The sequence below is a fragment of the Podarcis filfolensis genome (assembly GCF_964270895.1).
Source record: "Podarcis filfolensis genome assembly, chromosome: 2".
In the NCBI taxonomy this organism is placed as follows: domain Eukaryota; kingdom Metazoa; phylum Chordata; class Lepidosauria; order Squamata; family Lacertidae; genus Podarcis; species Podarcis filfolensis.
The window spans coordinates 124,695,047-124,717,566 of record NC_139605.1 but is presented as its reverse complement, the minus strand read 5'-3'; the positions used below and the strand labels follow the sequence as shown (position 1 = coordinate 124,717,566).

Here is a 22,520-nt window from a genome sequence, read left to right as displayed (position 1 = left end):
CCACACAGTTTCCTGTCCCTGTTCTATGTTGTACACTCAAACCTCTGTTCTCAAATGGCTCCGTTTTCAAATGTTTTGGCTCCCAAATGCCAAAGACCCGGAAGTAACTGTTCTGGTTTTGAAACAATTTTCAGAAGCTGAACTTCTGATATGGCTTCCGTTTTGAGTTTCCCTATTGTATTGAGGCTTCTGCTTTCAATTTTTGGTTGTCGGACGTTTCGGAAGTCGAATGGTCTTGCAGAGTGGATTACATTTGACAATTGAGGTTTGACTGTATCGTAGTGCCATGACACTAGCTTCTAATATGGCTGGGCTAAGTTGCAGCTAGAACTCCTAAAGCTTGATTCTCTGCTTTCTCCTTTAAGCAGGCAGAGGGGTTGTTGCTGAAAACCACTTCTGTGTGGTATGCAGCTAGTTTTGTGGATTGGCTCTGGTGCTTCAAAAGTCTCGAAAGCCAGTTGCAGTGCTGATGTGGACACTTGCCACGTGACGTGGCTGATCCACGGGGTGAGGTGTTCACATATGCCATGGTTACTGCATTGAGCCAGCAAATGAAACCGGCAGAGCAGTGCCACATACGTGAGATAGGAGGTCTTCTTTCATCGCTGTGCTAATAGGGAGACTGAGCATTCCCTGTAAGCTGGGATTTGAACCCAAACATCCTGGTTCCAGTCCCAACACTCTCAGTCCTAGAACCCATTGGCTCTGTGTTTTTGTCTTTTCAGACTTGTATGCCCTTACAGAATCTGTACACCATGACCATGGAGCATGACATCAGGGCAGGGAACTTGGCCATAGAGACGGCTGGGATTTTGCAAATGAAGGAATACTATCAGGTACAGTGTTTCTCAGCTTAGATGAGACACCATTTTACAAATGCAGCAACTAAAATATCTCTTGGGCTTGCAATCCATTCTGCTGATTTGCCCAGGTCCCTTGGTCACTCGTGGTGTCTCCTGGATGCCATAGATTTGTAAATAATGAAACCTACTGCTGGAGATCTCACTTCCTGCACCCCACCTTGCCTTGCAGCCTCTTTGGGCGAAGAGGAATGAAATTGAGAAATGGCGGAAGGAATTCAAAGATCAGTGGCAGAAGGAGCAGAAAAGGATGGTAAGAGCAGATCTAGGAAAGGATCATGGTGGGGGGGGGAGGGAAAAAGCTGCAATCACTGGGAGGTCCCCTTTCAGATGGGTGTGGGCCATGCAGTATTTCTCAGCTGGTTCCTGGGCAATGCATGCTGGGATTGATATGAAAGTGGAAGCTTGGGGAAGTACTAGGACAGGCATAGGCAAACTCGGTCCTCCAGCTGTTTTGGGACTACAACTCCCATCATCCCTGACCACTGGTCCTGTTAGCTAGGGATGATGGGAGTTGTAGTCCCAAACATCTGGAGGGCCGAGTTTGCTTATGCCTGGACTAGGAGCTTGTCCCAGGGCTTCCATGCAAGTTCACATCATCCCTGTAACCCCTGTGCTCAAAGAAAGACAGTCTCACCAACACTTTCAAGTCTTCTTATCTGTCATCCCTTACCCTGCAATATTTCTCCAATAGAAAAGGGGGCCTCACCCCAACTATTGGTCAAAATGTATAAAAGGGTGTTAGAAATGCAAAGAAACAGAGGGGACATGTATACACATGTGGTAGGGATGTAAGAAAGCTAAGGAATATTGGGAGAAGATATACACAGAAACTTTAAAAAATGCTAAAGTTGCCATTTCCAAAAGACCCAGAGATGTTCCTTTTGGGTATAATAGAGGCTGAGATACCTAGGAATGTATTAAATCTTTTTCTTTATGCAACTGCTGCGGCCAGAATAGCCTATGTACAAATGTGGAAGGATAAAACAGACCAATGAAAGAGGATTGACAGAATAAGTTAATAGAATATGTGGCGTTAGCAATATTGACTGCAAAGATAAGAAGCCAGGATGAACATACCATAAGAGACGAGTGGGAAAACTTTGGAGAATATTTAAAGAATTACAGGTGAAACTCGGAAAATTAGAATATTGTGGAAAAGTTCATTTATTTCAGTAATTCAACTTAAAAGGTGAAACTAATATAATTGTGATGATCAACTACTCAAATCTCTTTTCTGATGAGAGCAGCTTTTGCATCTCATTTGGAAACCAAGGACCCAGAGTCTGGAGGAAGAATGGGGAGGCACACAATGCCAGATGCTTGAAGTCCAGTGTGAAATTTCCACAGTCTGTGTTGATTTGGGGAGCCATGTCATCAGCTGGTGTTGGTCCACTGTGGTCCAGAGTCAACAGTCAACACAGCCATCTACCAGGAGATTTTGGAGCACTTCATGCTTCCTTCCACAGATGAGCTTTATGGGGATGCTGACTTCATTTTCCAGCAGGACTTTGGCACCTGCCCACACTGCCAAAAGTACCAACACCTGGTTCAATGCCCATGGGATTACTGTGCTTGATTGGCCAGCAAACTTGTCTGACCTGAACCCCATAGAGAATCTATGGGGCATTGCCAAGTGAAAGATGAGAGACATGAGACCGAGCAATGTAGTAGAGCTGAAGGCTGCTATTGAAGCATCCTGGTCTTCCATTACACCTCAGCAATGCCACAGGCTGATAGCATCCATGCCACGCCGCATTGAGGCAGTAATGGATGCAAAAGGGGCCCAAACGAAGTACTGAGTATATATGCATGCTTCTACTTCTCAGAGGTCCAATATTTGCAATCCTTGTTTTGCTGATTTCATTTAATATTCTGATTTTCTGAGATTATTAATTTGGGGTTTTCATCAGCTGTACGCCATGATCATCACAATTATAAAAAATAAAGGCTTGACATATCTTGCTTTGCATGTCATGAGTCTATCTCATGTATTAGTTTCACCTTTTAAGTTAAATTACTGAAATAAATGAACTTTTTCATGATATTCTAATTTTCTGAGTTTCACCTGTATAACAGTTACATAAATCTCCAAGTAGGAATAGATATATGAACAGCAGCTAAATCAATTAAAAGGGGTATAAAGATATGTAGCACAACTAAGAGTAAAAAGGAACCCATGGAGGGTGGGGTGTGTGGGGAAGTCGAATAATGTAGAAGAATATTGTGAAAGCATAAATAAATTTTTTAAAAAGAAAATATGGACATCCCATTCCATAATGATAATTTGACTATTTATACCCCACACATCTTACTGGGGTTGCCCCAGCACTCTGGGAAGCTTCCAACAGATATAAAAATATAATAAAACACTAGACATTAAAAAACTTCCCCTCAGAGGCTCGGGGGTTGGATAACTCCATACCCCCCAATAGTTCTCCAATGAAAATAGGGATATTCTAAGGAAAAGCGGGACCAACCAGGATCAAATCAGAAACCGGGATGGCTTCTCTAAATTAGGGATGTCCCTGGAAAATAAAGACACTTGGAGGGTCTGTGATCCTTTTTCGTCCCAAGGACCGTAGCCAGAGGTGCTCTCAGAGGCATTACATGCCTTTCTCTGTCAACTTTAATTAAAAGCCATACATGGCTGACTTCCAGCAAGGCAAGGTGGCGAGTGCCACAGCTGCGCAGGGCTCCTGAGGACTGCCAGCACCAACTGTGCTGCTTGGCTGGTCTCCATGCTGCTGCAGCTGCCATGGGGGGAGGGACTGGCCCGTCCTGTCCCAATGTCCAGATTGGACAGCATTCTGCTCACACAAGGCCTGATCCCCCAGTAGAAACAGCAAACATTGGTAACATTAAAATCACAAACCATGCCCCAGTAGAAGCTACCCTCAAAATAGGAGAAGAAGCACAAACTATCTCATCATGGTCCTTCAGCCCCATCCTAACCACAAACCAACTAGCTAGAGAGAGTCTCTCGAAAACTCTCCAGAACTGCTTTAAGGACAATGATGTGGTTACAACCCCCTTCCTTTGGGACACAATGAAAGCGGTCAACAGAGGAGCCTTCATAAAGAAGGCGGCATCCATTAAAAAAAAAAAAACCTCCTCAAAAATTGATAAATTCAAACAAGACATTACAACCCTCTCATCACACTACAAACAAACAGAAGCCAAAAAAACTCCTTAAACTCATAGAACAAAAAAGAAGGAAAATAAACTTTCTAGAAATCAATAAAACAATTATTAACATCCTATATTCTAAACAACGCTTTTACGAATATGGGGGGAAGAACTCCAGACTATTAGCAAACAGATGTAGGAAAAGATTACTCAAAATAAGAATACACTGTGTCACAAAAATACACTGTAAAAATACACATAAGAATACACTGTGTCACATAAAAAGACACATGGTAACATAACATCCTCCACCAAAGAAATAACCTCAGAATTTGCTGAATACTATCTGACTTTATGTGGGGACGCGGGTGGCGCTGTGGGTAAAACCTCAGTGCCTAGGACTTGCCGATCATATGGTCGGCGGTTCAAATCCCCGCGGCGGGGTGAGCTCCCGTTGTTCGGTCCCAGCTCCTGCCTACCTAGCAGTTCGAAAGCACCCTTTTTTTTTAAAATTTCTTTTTATTGAGTTCTTTTTTTTAAGACAAAAAAACAACATAACCAAAGACATACAAAGTAAAAGAACAAAAGCTTATAAACGAAAAGAAAAAGACATTACATCCCATGAAAAAAAAAACCAACACAAAACAAACCACATATCAAATTACAACATAACATTGATTGACTTCCCTCCATTTCAGTTTTGAGCTATATCACCACAATATCTTTCTGCGGTATCTTTTTGCAACCTCTATCTATACATCGCCGGTTTTATATTACACCTACTGTGATTTTATTGTTTCCTAAATTTGTTTCTATGTATGTTATAAATTTATTCCAATCATTAATAAATTTTGCGTTTTTTTGCTGCCTGATTTTTTGTGTCATCTTTGCTAATTCTATAAATTCAAATAACTTGATTTGCCATTCTCTAACAGTTGGGATATTAGGGGTTTTCCAATTTTGCGCTAGCAATATCCTGGCGGCTACCGTTGCGTATTGGAACATTGTTTGGTCTTCTTTCCTGATCTCCTCTCCAACCATTCCTAGAAGAAACGCTTCGGGTTTTTTGGGAAAGGTATATTTCAGAATTTTTTTTATTATTATTTTTTTTAAAATATTTTTTATTAAGCAGTTTTTATAGCCACACAAACATAACATAAATACAACAAATACATAAACAAACAAAAACAAAAACAAAACAGAAAAAGAAAACGAGTACCATTTCATATCTTAATTTCTTAAACCTTTCTTCCCCGACTTCCTCATGCCTCCCTTTTCTGTATTCCAGGTTCTAATCAATTACTTCAGCAAATCTTCCCTTGTTTTAATTTAAATTTAAGCTAATCTTCCTTATTCTCCTTGTCTTAACCATTACTAATAGTAACCATTTACTTTCCAGTCCAACATCATTCTAACTTTCATTAAATTTTGTAATATTTCTTTAAATAATCCTTGAACTTTTTCCATTCCTCTTCCGCTGCTTCTCTTCCCTGGTTTCGGATTCTGCTCGTCATTTCTGCCAAGCCCATATAGTCAATCACCTTCATCTGCCATTCTTCCAGTGTGGGTAAATCTTGTGTCTTCCAGTACTTTGCAATGAGTATTCTAGCTGCTGTTGTAGCATACATAAAGAAAATTATACCCGTCTTTAACACCCCTTGGCCGACAATACCCAAGAGAAAGGCCTCTGGTTTCTTAGGGAAGGTATATTTAAATACTTTTTTAAGTTCATTATAGATCATTTCCCAGAATGCCTTAATCTTCGGGCACGTCCACCAAAGGTGAAAAAATGTACCTTCTTTTTCTTTACATTTCCAACATTTATTATCAGGCAAATGGTAAATCTTTGCAAGCTTGACTGGGGTTATGTACCACCTATAGATCATTTTCATAATATTTTCTCTTAAGGCATTACATGCCGTAAATTTCATCCCGGTGGTCCACAACTTTTCCCAATCCGCAAACAGAATATTATGACCAATGTCCTGAGCCCATTTAATCATAGTTGATTTGTAATCCAAATAGTCCATCAAAATTTCATGCAACTTCTTAAAGAATTCAGCTTTCCCTTCATTTGGTGCATAGATTCCCACTATCAAGAACTTTTCTCCTTGAGATTGAATTTCAATTGCCAAATATCTTCCTTGGTCATCTTTAAAAATTTGTTTCGGTTGCAAATTTTCCTTTGCGTAGATCACCACTCCTCTCTTTTTTACTCTGTCTGAAGATATAAATTCTTGTCCCAATCTTTTATTTATTAATAGTTTCCTATGTGCCCTTGTCACATGGGTCTCTTGTAAGCAAATCAAGTCCAATTGGTCTTTCTTTAAAACATGAAATATATTTTTCCTTTTTCTGGGAATATTTAAACCGCTACAATTCCAGGTTAGAAGTTGCAGAGCCATGATGGGGCTATTTACTCTTTCCTCCTACAGCTCCCAGTTGTTGTTCCTCTTTTGACGGTGGTTCCGTATCCGTGTCTAATGCCTTACTTGAAGGATGCCCTTGTCCTGGAAACGTCTCTTTCTGTAGGTCTTCTTCGTGTTCTCCTAAAAACTTGTCTTTATCACTCACTGTCTTTATTCTTCTTTTCTTCCCCTTGTATTTAAAAGACAAGCCTTGAGGAAACTCCCACCTGAATGGTATGTAGTTTCTTTTCAGCAGCGTCACCAAGTCCTTGTAAGATCCTCTTGCCTCCAAAATACTTTTGGGAATATCTTTAAAAATCTCGATATGAAAATCTTCAATTTGAAGGGTAGTTTGGTAATGCAGGTTCAGTATTTTATCTCTCTCCTCCTTTGATCTTAGAGTTATTAAGCAATCTCTGGGTCTGTTCTTCCTCTGCCTTATTCCCAATCTAAATGCACTCTCTATCTTAAATTCTTCCTTATCCAGCTCCTGCTTCCAAAAATCAGAGAATTCTTTTGTCAAGTAATCCACCAAATTGTCTCCTTCCTTTTCTGGCACAAGTCTGATCCTTAGATTCCTCTCCTTGCGTTGCATATCTTGCATAGAGAGTGCCAGCTCATACTCGTCTAGTTTCCTGTACACCGGTGGGAACTTTTCCTCGGCAGCAGTTGCAATTTCTTTGGCTTCCTCCGCTATCTTTCGTGTTGTAGATGAATCCTCCAATAATTTCCCAATTGCTTCTGCATTAGAGTTCACTTTATTCCCAAGGTCAGTTATGCTTTTTGTATTTGAGTCAATTTTCCCAGAGATTTCTTCAATTTTCTTGTTTGTTTCAGCAACTTGTACTCTAGTTTCTGCACCTTGCTTTTTTAGTTCCTCCAAAGAATCATTTATTTTCTCCAATACCTTAGCAAATGCTTCTTCTGAAGACATTGTTTTCACTTTTGCCTTTGAGACAGCTGCAGTTCCAGAGGCTCCTGATACAGAAGCCCTTCTTTGCATAGAAAGATCAATTTTGTATTGTCTACCAGATCTCAAGGTTGTTTCTTGCAAGTCCTCTTTCTCTTTACCATCTGCCATAACAAAGTCTTTCACTCAAGGTCATTCCCACACTCTTAAGCTGTCAGACAAAAGTTCTCAAGTCTTGAGCTCCACTTGTTGCTGAAACTATTCATAAGTCCTCTAGAGGGCGTAAAACCAATTCTTTGCCTTCAAATTAGTCCCACACTTTCCAAAAAACAAACAAAAGCCCTCCTAGTCCCTTTCAATTATTCTTTTTTCCTTTTATAAAATCCAGGTCAATAGTGTCCTGCATATAACTTTACTGTGCAACAAAGTAAAGTATTTGAAGTTGAGAGTAACCAAAGTCAATATTACAGTTACTTTTTTACCTTCTTGTGAGCGACAGTCCTTAGCCGGTTCCTTTTCTCCGGCAGTCCGATCCCCAGGTTTAAGTGCAGCGGTAAACAGTTCAATTTCTTTTAAACAGGCAGGAAAACACTCTAAAATCTTCTCTCCCCCCCCCCTCCTGCCTTCGGGGAGGGAGTTCTTTGCTTGGTGGTGGATTTCTTAGTTCCCACAACTCTCCTTTCAAAAAGTTACAGCTTTAATGCCTTTCGCTTTGATCTTGCTACAGAACGGAAAGCAGACTTCCTTTTTGGTGCTTGTCCGTCTCGGTACCCAATTTCCTTAAATTTGGCGTCCAATTTATATTTTAAAGTTCAATCCTACTCACGGAAAATTACTCTTTTAAGTCCAAATTCACCGGAAGAAATCAGCGCTCTCCGCTAATGGCGACGCGGCTTCACTTCGCAGGCTGGGTAAAAGCGACTCTCGGCACCGCTCCACACACCCTCCGCTGTTCCGCAGCCTTTAAAAAGGCTGTTTCACGACGTCGGGGGGGCGCAAAGGTGCCTGCCGAGTCTCCAGTTCACAGGCTACGCGCCTGTGATTTTTAAGGGTCCCCGCTCCGCCGTGGCTGCAGGACCCGAACCCACGAAGCAGATCTCTCCCGGAGCTCCGGGAGAAATCCGCCATTAAGCGCTGGCGCTGACCGGAAGTGTATTTCAGAATTTTTTTTAGTTCATCGTAAATAAATCCCCAAAACCTCTTCACTTCTTCACAGGCCCACCACATGTGGTAAAAGTCACCCTCTTTTGTTTTGCATTTCCAGCATGATTTGTCCCCGGTCTTATACATTTTTCCCAATTTCACGGGGGTGATGTACCATCTGTACATCATTTTTTCCATATTTTCTCGGAGTCCCACACATGCTGTGAATTTCATATCCTTATTCCAAAGTTTCACCCACCTGTCATAATCTAGGTTATATCCAAGGTCTATGGCCCATTTGACCATAACCTCCTTTATCTCTTCATCCTTGGTATCCCAATCTAATAATTGATTATACATTTTGGATAAAAGTTTGGTATTTCCTTCTAATATTTCCACCTGATATCTGGACTTTTTCTCATTCATCCCTGTTTTTTTATGTTCATTCCATAAAGCATTAATCTGGTGAAATTGTAGCCAACCCGTTAATTTATCCTTTAAATCTTCATATGTTCTGATTTTCCATCCTTTATCTGATCTTACCAGGAGGTCTTCATAAGTCCATCTTTGGCTTTCCATGTTTAATTTCTTAATTGTTAGAATATCGATTGGTGATAACCACCAGGGGGTGTCTTTTTCTATAAGTCTTTTATTTCTGTTCCATACCTCAAGCAACGCTCCTCTTATAATGTGGTTAGAGAATCCTTTGTGTGCCCTCTCTTTCTCATGCCATAGATATGCATGCCAACCAAATCTGGTGTCAAATCCCTCTAAATCCAACAAATCTGTGTTTTTCAATACAACCCATTCTTTGATCCAACACAGGCACGAGGCCTCATAGTATAATTTCAAGTTCGGGACGGCAAACCCTCCTCTATCTCTCCGGTCTGTAAGTAGTTTAAATTTGATTCTAGCTCTTTTGCCCTGCCAGATAAATCTGGAAAGGGTTTTCTGCCAATCTTTGAACACTGTCGTACCTCTGATCACCGGAATGTTCTGAAATAGAAATAGCAATCTCGGAAGAGTACTCATCTTAATTGCAGCCATTCTACCCGACCAGGAGAGTTTTATCCTACTCCAGGTGTCTAAGTCTTTTTTAATCTCTCTCCAGGTCCTAATATAGTTATCTTCTACTAAGTTTATGTTTTTTGTGGAGACCCAGATACCCAAATATTTCACCTTTTTCACCACCTTGATACCTGTTTGTATCTCTAACTGATTTCTTAAGTCTTCAGCCAAGTTCTTTGTCAGCATCTTGGTTTTGACTTTATTTAACTTAAAGCCGGACAGTTTTCCAAATTCTTCTAGTAATTCTAGAACTTTACCGATACCTTTAACTGGGTCTTCTAACGATATTACCAAATCGTCGGCGTAAGCCTTTAATTTATATTCTTTTGCTCCAATTCTGATTCCTCTTATTTCTGAAGTTTTCCTTATTTTATTTGCAATTATTTCCAGCACCATAATAAATAAGAGAGGGGACAGGGGGCACCCCTGTCTAGTACCCTTCGAGATCACAAACGAATTAGTTAGGTTATTATTAATAATTAATTTAGCCCTTTGGCTTGTATAAATCGTTTTTATACCTTCCATGAAGGGCCCCTCTATCCCTACCCTCTCCATACATTTTAGTAAAAACCGCCAGGATACATTGTCGAAAGCCTTTTCGGCATCAATGAAAATTAATGCCGCGGGGATATCATTCTTAAACTCCAAATATTCAATAATATTTATTATGTGCCTTACGTTATCTTTTAATTGTCTATTAGGGAGGAATCCAACTTGATCTTTATGAATGGATTTTATTAAATATTTCTTAAGTCTGTTCGCCATTATTTCTGTGAAGATTTTGTAATCGTTATTAAGTAGTGATATCGGTCTATAATTTCTTATGTCCAGTTTGTCAGAATCTGATTTGGGTATTAACGTGATATGTGCCTCTTTCCAGGAGTCAGGAATCCTCCCTCCTTGTAGAATATTATTCATTACGTCGCATAAAACCGGGGCCAGATGTTCCTCTAAGACTTTGTAATACTTTTGTGACAAACCGTCTGGACCTGGTGCTTTCCCTGGTTTCATCTTCTTAATTGCCGCCTTGATCATCTACTGTTATTACTTTATTTAAATGAGTTTTCTCTTCATCCATCAAATGTTCTCCTCCATTTCTTTCCAAATATTTTTCTATTTCTACTATGTCCTCATCTTCCTTTTTATACAGATTTTCATAGAATTGGGGGAACTTTTCCTTTATTTCATTAGGATCTTCGAAAGCACCCTTAAGTGCAAGTAGATAAATAGGTACCGCTTTATAGCGGGAAGGTAAACGGCGTTTCCGTGTGCTGCGCTGGTGCAGGCTCGCCAGAGCAGCTTTGTCACGCTGGCCACGTGACCCGGAAGTGTCTTCGGACAGCGCTGGCCCCCGGCCTCTTAAGCGAGATGGGCGCGCAACCCCAGAGTCGGTCACGTCTGGCCCGTACGGGCAGGGGTACCATTACCTTTACCTTTACCTTTACTATCTGACTTTTAGAAGACATCTGAAGGCAGCCATGTTTAGGGAAGTTTTTAATGTTGGATATTTTATCACTTTTATTATTATTATTAATATTCTGTTGGGAGCCACCCAGAGTGGCTGGGGAAACCCAGCCAGATGGGCGGAGTAAAAATAATAAATTTATTACTACTACTGAATTTTATGCCAATCTATACACCTCCCGCAACCCGCAACAGGAAATCAGAAGATTCCTAACAGGACTGACCATGCCAACCTTAACTGCAGAGAAACAAGAATTCATGCACAGCCCTATCACCCCGCAGGAAATAGAGACAGTATTCAAAAACCTGTAACCACCCAAAGCCCCAGGCCCAGATAGCTATACAACAGAATTCTACAACAAATTCAAAGAACCCCTGATGCCTTACATGACCTGCCTATTTAACGACATCACAAAAGGGCTCCCCATCCCTAAAACCTGAACCTCTTCCAAAATAGTTTCTATCCTAAAGCCACTCAAAGATAGCCTCAAAATAGAATCATACTGCCCAATCTCATTGATAAATCAATCAGTCACATCAATCCTGGCTAACCGCCTAAAAATCTTCCTACACAAACTAATCGCCCTGGACCAGGCAAGCTTTGTCCCTGGTTGCAGCATAACAGACCCCATTAGGAGACTACAGTGGTACCTCGGGTTAAGTACTTAATTCGTTCCGGAGGTCTTTTCTTAACCTGAAGCACCACTTTAGCTAATGGGGCCTCCCGCTGATACCACGCCACCAGAGCACGATTTCTGTTCTCATCCTGAAGCAAAGTTCTTAACCCGAGGTACTATTTCTGGGTTAGCAGAGTCTGTAACCTGAAGCGTATGTAACCTGAAGCGTATGTAACCCGAGGTACCACTGTACTGAATCTGGTAGAACATAGCAAATCAACCAAACTCCCATTGACAGTCATATCATCTACATTTGCATAACACTGAAGTACATATTCATGAAAATTCAATGCAATACTGCTGGATTTTGCCTTCCTGTGCTCTGGCCAGTGAGTGTTTAGGCACCAGGGCAATTGAAAAACACATGATACAGGCTGTTCAGTGCTGTTAAGTTTTTGAAAGGAATTATAGCATGCACTTAATATAGTGAATAATTTCAAATATGCTGGTCTATTGGTATTTAGATTGCACTGACTTCCCCTGCTTCTCCCGCTGCTCTTCTACCTCCATGTCTATTAAATGTGATTAGAAGTGTAATGTGAGCAACTCCTGTGAGGTGCTGTTTGTGCAGCTGCTGTTTCCTATGGTGTGGACGGGGGGAACCAAGCCTGATAAGCCGATGACAAATATAGAATGAATCTGCAAGTAGTGCTGGATGGCCACCCCTGTTGAGCTACTTCCAATGTAGCCTTTTGTTTTTACTAATTAGTTACTAGCTCACAAAAGGTTTTGCTTGCCCAGTTCCCAGAGATACCTCCTTCAGGGCTCATCCAGACTTGTGCTTCTTAAAAGACACTTTAAAAAGCATAGGTCCGAGGGTTTCTTTGCTTGTCCCCTGCTTACTAGTCATAGGTCTGAGTGGTTTTGCTCTTCGCCCACCCCTTTCCCCCAGAAAATCCACTCTCTAGCCATAAATCAAAGCAAGCATTAATCTGGAGAAAACTTCATTGACATTTGCTTTGATTCAGCGGTTTTCTTTGGGGTGGGAAGCAGTGGGGCAAGGAGCCCATCGTCATTTATGACACTCTGGGGGGCTTCCAGGTGTAGGATACTTCTCCTGCTCCATCAACTGGAAGCAAATTTTACTTGCCAAGGCCACTAAGCCTATAGCTATTTTCAAGCCTGATTTAGAAGGGTTACAGCCGGGAACCACACTTTAAATCCACAAAAATGTGCTTTTTCCCCCAAAGTTTATTGCAATTTGGTTTTAGCACTTTGATCAGGAAGGAAAGAAAAGCTCCCTAGATGCCTCCTAATTCAGGTCTGAGCTTCTAAATGAAAAAATGACCCAGAGCCACAGCTGGTCAGACATGCCCTTGTAACTCCTCCTTCAATTGCAGAATGATTCCAGGTCCTCGATGCAGAAGGCACGGCTCCACTACCTCCAGCGCTGCGAGGATCTGGAGAAAGCTAAAGTGCTAAGTGCCAGAGCAGAAGAAGAATGGCAGGCCACTGCAGGCAGCGGCAACAAGCAACTGGAGAAGCGGCGTCGATGTCGTGATGAGCTGCAGTCAAAGGTATAAGTCTGAGATCATAAAGCCTATGCAGTTTTTCCCTTTGTCATTTGCAATCTGGGGTCTAGTTCAGACCTCGGATTTTGGAATTCAGGTCCTCCTAACGAAGAGCCTGTAAATGTGTGGCAAAGACTCAGATGCCAAAGGTGAGTTGGGAAACAGGGCCAATGACAAGTTTTTGTGGGCTACAAAACTGGGTGTGGAGGATCTCTGCATGGGAGACCAAATGACAGCAAAGCAACTCACACAGAAAGGATGATGGCCTATTGGTCTGGTCACCCCTGGTAAGACAGGGTGTATTAGCTGGTTAAAATCTCTATTATCTTTGGTCTGTTTGTAGTCATAGCCTTTTAAATACTAAACTTTTATGCTTTCCCTTATCCATTTAATGCTCCTAACCCTTCTTTTAGCTTCTTTTATATTTTTATAGTCTTTTATATATACCTTCTCTTTAGATCTCCAAAATGTTTTATAGATTTTAAATGATTGTACTCCACCCTACATCTGTGACTGTAATAAACAGTATTGTTTGCAAAGCCTAGAAGGCCCTTTAGAATACGCCAGTATTTTATTGTATTCTTTTATTAAGTGCTGTCCATGGAGGCCCAGGTCAATTATATGTCCAGGGCAGCTGTCTACCAGCTCCATCTGGTATGCAGGCTGAGACCCTCCCTGTCCGCAGACTGTCTCACCAGAGTGGTGCATGTTCTAGTTATCTCTCGCTTGGACTACTGCAATCACCTTTGAAGGTGATTTGAAAACTACAACTAATCCAGAATGTGGCAGCTAGAATGGTGACTGGGAGTAGCCACCGGGACCATATAACACAGGTCCTAAAGGATCTAGATGGGCTCCCAGTACAACAACAACAACAGCAACAACAACAACAACAACAACAAATTATTTATACCCAGATATAATTTATAGATGACTGGGTTTCCCCAGCTACTCTGGGTGGCTATTTACATGTGCAGGCTTTATATAATTCACTAGGTAACACATTTCAATGGAAAAGTCAACTCAGAAGATATACAGGTCACTCTAACAATAAGAAATGCAGTTTCAGTCCAGAAGAATTTTGTTTCTCCTTTCCTCTGAAGAGGAGTTTCCAAGCACAATTCAAAGTGTTAAAGCCCTAAACAGCCTTGGCCCAGTATATCTGGAGGTGCATCTCCACCCCCATGGTTCAGCCCAGACACTGAAGTCTTCCTCCCAGGGTCTTCTGCTGGTTCCTCACTGCGAGAAGTGAGGTTGCAGGGAACCAGGCAGAGGGCCTTCTCAGTAGTGGCACCCACCCTGTGGAACACCCTCCCATCAGATGTCAAAGAAATAAACAACTATCTGACTTTTAGAAGACACCTGAAGGCAGAGCTGTTTAGGGAAGTTTTTTATGTTTGGTTTTTTATGTTTGGTGTTTTATTATGCTTTTATATTGGTTGAAAGCTGCCTAGAGTGGCTGGGGCAACCCAGTCAGATGGGCAGGGTACAAATAACAAAATAATAATAATAATAATAATAATAATAATAATAATAATAATAAAAATTAATTAATTTTGTTTGAAGATTTCAGCTTGTGTGTAACCAAAAGGTTATTGCATGTCTTTCTGGCTGCACTCGTCAGACTTTTCTCAACTACCTCCCTGAGTAACCTCTCTCAAGAAGCCGATTGCCTAATGTGCATATTGAAGGAAATTTGGGGGTTGCCCAGTGACTTTGAAACTCCAAAAGAAATTAACAAAGGGATCAGAGGAAGGCTGCAACAAACGGCGTCGTTTTTCTATGTGACAATGAACCTCAAACTAAAACTGCATGTATGATTTCAGCTTAGTTTTAAAGTAAATTTTACAAAATTTATTTTGGGTGCATAATTTGGCTTTTGTGGTAGAGGTATCCACATAGGGCACTTCCTCAGGTACCCTCAGAAATGTGTAAGTACCCCCTTCTTGCATCTCCAAGTCAGCACTTTCCATTCCTTCCCTCAGTTTTTATTTCACTGCCCACAGGTTCAGGAACTGGAAGTTGTCTATCGAAGCTGCGTCTATGATGCTAACATCCACCGGCAGGAACTGGAGAAAGTCAGGGAGAGAATCATCTCCCACATTCGCAAACTTGTGTACCAAGGAGATGAGGTGCTGAGGCGGGTAAGTCGTGATCTGTGCTGAGGGAATATCCCTGGCCCTTTCCTACTCTTCTCCAGGTGCAAAGACAGAAGTGACTCAAGGAGGCCTCACCCCAATTAATTACCTACCAATTAAGGGAGGCAGGAAACTTGAGTGCAGAAAGGTCTAGGGATGTAAGAAGGCAGCAATTTCCATTTGTCATAACTATTTCCATTCTGCTGCAGTTCAGTTTCCGGTAAATACTATGCTGCTTGTCTGGCTGTCCACTATTTAACGTAAATGGTTTTACAAATCTATGGTGCAACCGCATTTGGAATACTGTAGTTCTGCTCTGTTGGAAGAATCTCAGAAAAGGGCAATAAAATGATCAAGGGGAGAGGGCAACTCCCCTTGAGAAAAGGTTGTGACAGTTGGGCCTTTTTGACTTAGAGAAAAGGCAAGTAAGAGGTGACATGACAGAAGTTTATAAAATTATGCATGGCATAGAGAAAGTGGAGAGAGAAAGTTTTTCTCCTTCTCTCATAACACGAGAACTCATCAACATCCAATGAAGCTGAATATTGGAAGACAAAAGAAAGTCCTTGTTCACGCAGCACAGAGTTAAACTATGGAACTCCCTCCCACAGGAGGGAGTGTTGGCCACCAACCCGGATGCCTTTGAAAGAGGATTAGACAAATTCATGGATGACAAGGCTTCTACGGCTACCAGCCCACTGGCAATGTTCCCCCTCCCTTGTCAGAGGTCATCTGCCTCAGAACGCCTGTTGCTAGGAATCAGACAGGGCAGAGTGTTATTGTGCCCACATCCAGCTTGCCACAGATTTCCCACAGGCCCCTGGTTGGCCCCTGGGATGCTCTAAACAGGACGCTGAATAAGATGGACCATTGGTCTGATGCAGCAAGCTGATCTTACATTATTCTACTTATTATTATTACCCTATCCTTCGGCCTAAGGTCCCAGGGCGGGTCACAGCAGTTAATACACAATATTAAGAAGCAGTTTAAAGTAACTTAACACCACAAAAATAAGTTGAGTCCTATGTATCCCTTTTGTTTGGCCCCCATGAAGCTGGATTCTCAGTCCTCACCTGGAACTGTCTGGAGAAGGATACGACACAGCTCTCCAATGAGAGGCCAAGGCAGACAGGGGACGGAACAGAACTTTGGGCCTTTGTTTGGAAGGGAAAAAGGGAAGTGGAAAAGGGCAGTTGAAGAAGTGAAAGGGAGAGAAAAAGCAGGAAGGAGGAGGAACAGCAACATAAGTAACGGAACGAAAGAGCCAGGCAGGTCAAACACAGAGACACAAAGGAAAATACTTTTGAGAGACTTGCACAGCTGCTGCAGTTGGAGAAATGCACAGGCTTGAGAGAAATGATCGGGAAAGTAATGCTGATTATCTGTATTGCAGCAAAGGGCATTTAGGTGAAGTCCTCAGTTGGTCAATTGGCAGGATTTAAATTGAATAAGTCAAAAACAAAGGTATTGGAGAAAAATCTAACACAGGTGGAAAAAGAAAGGTTTCAGAATGAGACAGGGTTGACTGTGGTTAAAAAAGTGAAATATTTGGGTATAAACATGACAGCTAAGAATGTGAATTTATTTAAAGATAATTATGAAAAAACTTGGACAGAAGTGAAAAAAGACTTGGAGATTTGGTCAAATTTAAAGCTTTCCTTGTTAGGTCGAATTGCAGTCATAAAGATGAATGTATTGCCAAGAATGTTGTTTTTGTTTCAAGCACTGCAAATAATGGACAAAATGGATTGTTTCAAGAAGTGGCAGAAAGATATATCCAAATTTGTCTGGCAGGGCAAAAAGCCCAGAATTAAATTTAAGATATTAACGGACTCAAAGGAAAGAGGAGGGTTTGCCCTGCCAGACTTTAAACTTTACTATGAAGCGGCAGCTTTCTGCTGGCTGAAAGAATGGCTGCTTCTTGAAAACACAGACATTTTGGATTTGGAAGGTTTTAATAACATTTTTGGGTGGCATGCATACTTGTGGTATGACAAGGTTAAAGCACATAAAAGTTTTAAAAATCATATTGTCAGAAAAGCACTATTAAATGTTTGGGTCAGATACAAAGATTTGCTGGAAAATAAAACTCCAAGGTGGCTGTCGCCAATGGAGGCTAAGGCAGTTAAAAAGTTAAATATGGAGTCCAAGTGGCCAAGATATTGGGAAATTTTGGAAAAGGAGGGGGACAAAATGAGATTGCAGAGTTTTGAGAAACTAAAAGGGAAGGTGAGAGATTGGCTGCATTATCATCAAATAAATGAAGCGTTCAAATTGGATAGCAAAATTGGCTTCCAGGTGGAAAAATCAAAACTGGAGACAGAATTGCTAGAACCCAGTACTAAGAATTTGTCAAAAATGTACAACTTGCTGCTGAAATGGAATACAGAAGATGAAACGGTTAAATCAGCTATGATTAAATGGGCTCAGGACATTGGTCATAATATTTTGTTTGCTGACTGGGAAAAGTTGTGGACCACTGGGATGAAATTTACGGCATGTAATGCCTTAAGAGAAAATATTATGAAAATGATCTATAGGTGGTACATAACCCCAGTCAAGCTTGCAAAGATTTACCATTTGCCTGACAATAAATGTTGGAAATGTAAAGAAAAGGAAGGTACATTTTTTCACCTTTGGTGGACGTGCCCAAAGATTAAGGCATTCTGGGAAATGATCTATAATGAACTTAAAAAGGTATTTAAATATACTTTCACCAAGAAACCAGAGGCCTTTCTCTTGGGTATTGTCGGCCAAGGGGTGTTAAAGAAAGATATAACTTTTTTCATGTATGCTACAACAGCAGCTAGAACACTCATCGCGAAGTACTGGAAGACGCAAGATCTACCCACACTGGAAGAATGGCAGATGAAGGTGATAGACTACATGGGTTTGGCAGAAATGACGAGCAGAATCCGAAACCAGGGAAGAGAAACAGCGCAAGAAGAGTGGAAAAAATTCAAGGACTATTTAAAGAAATATTATAAAGTTAATGAAAGTTAGAATGATGTTGGATTAGAAAGTAAATGGTTACTATTAGTAATGGTTAAGACAAGGAGAATAAGGAAGATTAGTCTAAACTTTAACTAAAATAAGGGAAGATTTGCTGAACAATTGATAAGAATTTGGAATACAGAAATGGGAGGTATGAGGAAGTCGGGGAAGGAAGGTATAAGAAATTAGGATACGAAATGGTACATGTTTTTTGTTTCGTTTTGTTTTTGTATGTCTATGTATGTCGTGTTTACATGGAAAAACTTTTGAATAAAAATATTTAAAAAAAAAAAAAATAGGTGAAGTCCTCAGAACACTCATAGACAGCATCCCACCAACGTATACGTACAGTCATACCTGTTACGAAAAAGGAGCAATGCTGCTGAGTGCTCCAGATGGCTGGAAAGCCAAACAGGATGTTGATGTTTTGGGACTGTACCGTGGGAACAAGGGACAGTCTATTCTGTGCACTGAGCACCGGATGTTAGCTCAGAGTGTCACATGACCCTGTACTGGAAGTACACGGGTGGAGTTATTCTCTCTCTGCTGCTGATGTAAAGTGAGTGCAGACACGTTTTCTCTGTACTGCTGGAAAGACAGAAATAAAGGCATGTAAATACATTTCTGTCTGTCTCTCTCCCCTCCCTGGGGATGGCAGGGGAGGAGGGATGGTTGTGTTCTTCTCACGTTGGGAAGGATCGCCGATAAGAGATCTCGCCTTGTCTTGCCGGGAGTCGCTGACGGGGGAGATCAACAAGGAATCCAAGCCGGGCACCTGGAGAGTGGCCAATTCCTCTGACTGATTAAGGCTTGATTCCGACAAGGGGTTAAAGGTGCTTCAGGTTGTGCTCCGCGGTGACCTGGAAGTAACGGAACACGTTACTTCCGGGTTTCGCTGCTTGCGCATGTGCAGACGCTCAAAATGATGTCACGCGCTTGGGCAGAAGCTGCGAATCGTGACACACAGACACACAGACACGGGTTGCGTTCGCTTCAGGATGTGAATGGGGCTCTGGAACGGATCCCATTTGCATCCAGAGGTACCACTGTACCATGGTTTTGGCATGTTTAGATAAATTTGCAAGTATTACCCTGTGACACTGATGATCAACACTGCTTTGCCCCTGTTGTGTATTTGAGGGCGGCGGGGGGGGGGGGAGTCTGAGAGACAACAGCTTGCCTATGGACACCTGTGAGCTTTGGAATTTTAATTACAGCTCCCATCATTAACCAACAGGTAAAACCTGTGTTGGATTTTGCAGTTTTCAAAAACAACAGGCACCTCCAACTGTCCGATTTCAGCATCAGTCTGAATTGCATTCTATTACTACACAGTCGGTGGAGGAACAAGAATCATTACCATTGCTTGCTATGGTTTTCAAGAACATTTAGTTTAAAGTGAGCCTAGCAACAGAATAGATTGAAAACACCTCCTGTTGGCTGACATGATTTTCACTGTTCCCTTTCTCCAGCAATTCTTGATACATTTTGCAGCTTGTTCTATTTGGGTTTCAGTCTCCTTTAGTCTCCTTTTGCTAGTTGCCGCAGCCAAGCCCCAAGATGAGGAAGACTTTAGAGGGAAGGACTTCGGGGGCTCGCTTGGGGGGGGTGGAGAACAGAAGACAGAAAGCAGCATCCAGGGAAAGAACTAGACTGAAGTGGAAAGAGAGACCATGGAAGCTGTGCTATATGGTGTCTGGACCATCTCCGAAGTTGCAAGGGGAAAACCTCCTTGGCTGGGCGTTCAAAAGAGATGTGGACAGAAGTTGGGCTGCCTAGGAGTTGTGGGGATATGGAGATGGTGGATGGATTCAACCTCTTTCCACTTATTCATGATGTGTGTGTGACAACCGTCATCATAGATGGGGCCAGCCTCAAGGATTGGTGTCATGGGGCACTTCCTGAGGGTGCATGTCTTCAGGAGGCCTCACTGCCCTTGGCTGGTCCTGGCCTGCCTGTGGCTGTTGGAGAGCATCTGTAGGCACAAGGAAACAGCAACACCTTCCCAGCAACACCAATGACTCAGAAGAAGCTTGCTGGTGGGGAGGAGGAACAGCTATGGCAGCCTGGCAGCTTCGAAACACCACTGAGTAGCTGAAGTGAGGTGAGAGAAAGGGAGGAATGTAAATGACATGTGCGGACACCTTGTGCAAGCTTCCACCAGATGAAAAACAAAGTAAAAGCAGGTGAACAAGAAAAGCAGGAGACAAACACAGAGCAGCTAAGGAACAGAGCCCACATCTTCCTTCCCTCTAATATCATTCATCTTGCTTGTTGTAGGAATCTGATTTTGAGCCCTAACAGCTGACAGCAGAGCTCTCAAGCAAAAAAAAAAAAGAGTGAAACCAGCACGGAATAGCTATAAACTTCATCAGCAGGAGGTGTGGAACGAGAGAAGTGATGCCATAATTGTGGCAGCCAATAGAAAGGTGTCTTTGGTCCTTCTCCAGGACTGCAGTTTTCAGCTAACTTTACATTACATTTAAATTTCATTTTTATGAAAACTATAGTATCTAGATTTAGGGTTCTTTTTAAAATAGTTATTAATCAATTAACTGTTTGGGAGAAATCCCAGTTCTGAACTTCCAAATGACGAAAAGTCATTTATGGTCATATTGTCATATTTTGTTTCCCTAAGGTCACCTTGAGGATGTTCATGTTCCAGAAAGCCCAGGCAGAGCGAATCCCTGCAGGATACCAGAACCTGACTGAGATCTGCAAGCCCTACAAGGTTGGGGCAAAGTACCTGGAGTTCATTCAGAACCTGCAGAAAAACGAGCTTCCGATGGAGGTGTACAAATTTGAGGAGTTTATATCCTCAGGGCAGAGGTAAGGAAGAACATTTCTTACTCCTCCTCCACACCTCAAGCAATGTAATGCCGCAGACTTTGGATGTCACACCTACACATGTGTACAAAACAGAATTCCTTTGGGGCTAAAAAACAACAACTATCCATGGGAGCACAAGATGCAGAAAGATGCCCACAGGTTCAGGATATGCCAAAGATGCATGAGAAAGACTGCCAAATCTTTAGTAGTGGCGCAAGGTCAATACTATGTCATATAGTTAGTACTATGGGGAAAATCTTACTACAATACATCCTATTTTATCTATTGCATTATTTTTATTTTCCAGCCATCTCTGAATTTGCTGGATGTTGGGGGTTGGAGAGGGGATAAATAAATTTAAATTAAGATAAAATGTCCAAGCAAAGAAATTAAGTTGCTTCAACATAGATTTGCTATTGACCTTTCACAGAGCCTGAGAGCAAAACTACATGTCATGAGGAAAACAGATTCAGCAGATTCTCCTTTGCAAAGGCCACCCCTGGCCATTTTTAAAATCATTTTGTCCCTAGCCAGAGCCCAGAACCCTGAGGCAAGTCAGGCCAGCAGAGTGAATTGAAACATGTCAAGCAAGAGTTTTGAAACTTTCTGCCCCAGAGGCCTACTTGGCAGGGCTGAAAGCGATGGCTGTCCCTCATCATAAATTGGTGGGTGGGGGGGTAGGTGGGTGTGGCGTCCTAAAGTGGTGGCAGATAGAGGCAGAGTTCAGCATAATCAGCTGACAATTGCTGACAGCATTTTCTGCTGATAGCACTTTTTAGAAATTGCTAGATTCTTGGCCAGAGCAATTTTATCATGGCAAGGAGTTTCATTCTTCAGTTTTCCTCAAGCTAAGTACAGATATTAGCCCTGGAGGCAAGGTGACTCAGTCACAGGGGTTTTAAGTGGAGAAGTTTTGTTTTCTAATGTTTTCCCTACCCCCTCTGTGATTTCTTCTCCTTTCACACTTCTTATCTCTGATGAACTACTAGTGTTTTTCATCCCTTCTCCCTGCTTCTATTATGTTCACTTATTCCTCCTATAAATGTCATTTTTATTCCCAAGTTATTGTTGCTGTTGTTATTTTTAAAATTAACTTTTTATCTCTTATTCTAATTTCCTTCAGCCCTCCTTCCTCTGGCCTTTTCCTCTCACAGGAAGCAAACCTTCCTTCTCTCCTCTCCCTCCCAGCCACCTTTGCTCAGTATGGGGGGAGTCACTGGTGCTGGCACCCATCCAACCCCAAGGGGACATCAAGAGAAGAGGCGCTGAGCTGAAAGGGAGACCTACCTGAAAGTGGACTGAGGCCCATAGTGGTCCACTGTCTGGGAAATGGTGATGTCAAGGACTGCTTGATAAAGTAGGCACAGGTTGTAGGAGAATCCATTTCAT

General features: G+C 41.8%; 1 protein-coding gene across 4 annotated transcripts in view; it reads left to right on the top strand.

Annotated features, from left to right (window-relative positions):
• The window catches only part of GMIP (GEM interacting protein), a 108,087-nt gene that overhangs the window by 63,029 nt on the left and 22,538 nt on the right, over positions 1 to 22,520 (top strand). For all 4 annotated transcript variants that reach the window (XM_083599856.1, XM_083599855.1, XM_083599857.1 and 1 more), the window contains 5 exons: positions 726 to 836; positions 1,033 to 1,113; positions 13,000 to 13,176; positions 15,177 to 15,314; positions 20,941 to 21,131. In XM_083599856.1, the coding sequence (XP_083455982.1) occupies positions 726 to 836; positions 1,033 to 1,113; positions 13,000 to 13,176; positions 15,177 to 15,314; positions 20,941 to 21,131 (698 nt within the window). The remainder of the gene's footprint in view (positions 1 to 725; positions 837 to 1,032; positions 1,114 to 12,999; positions 13,177 to 15,176; positions 15,315 to 20,940; positions 21,132 to 22,520) is intronic.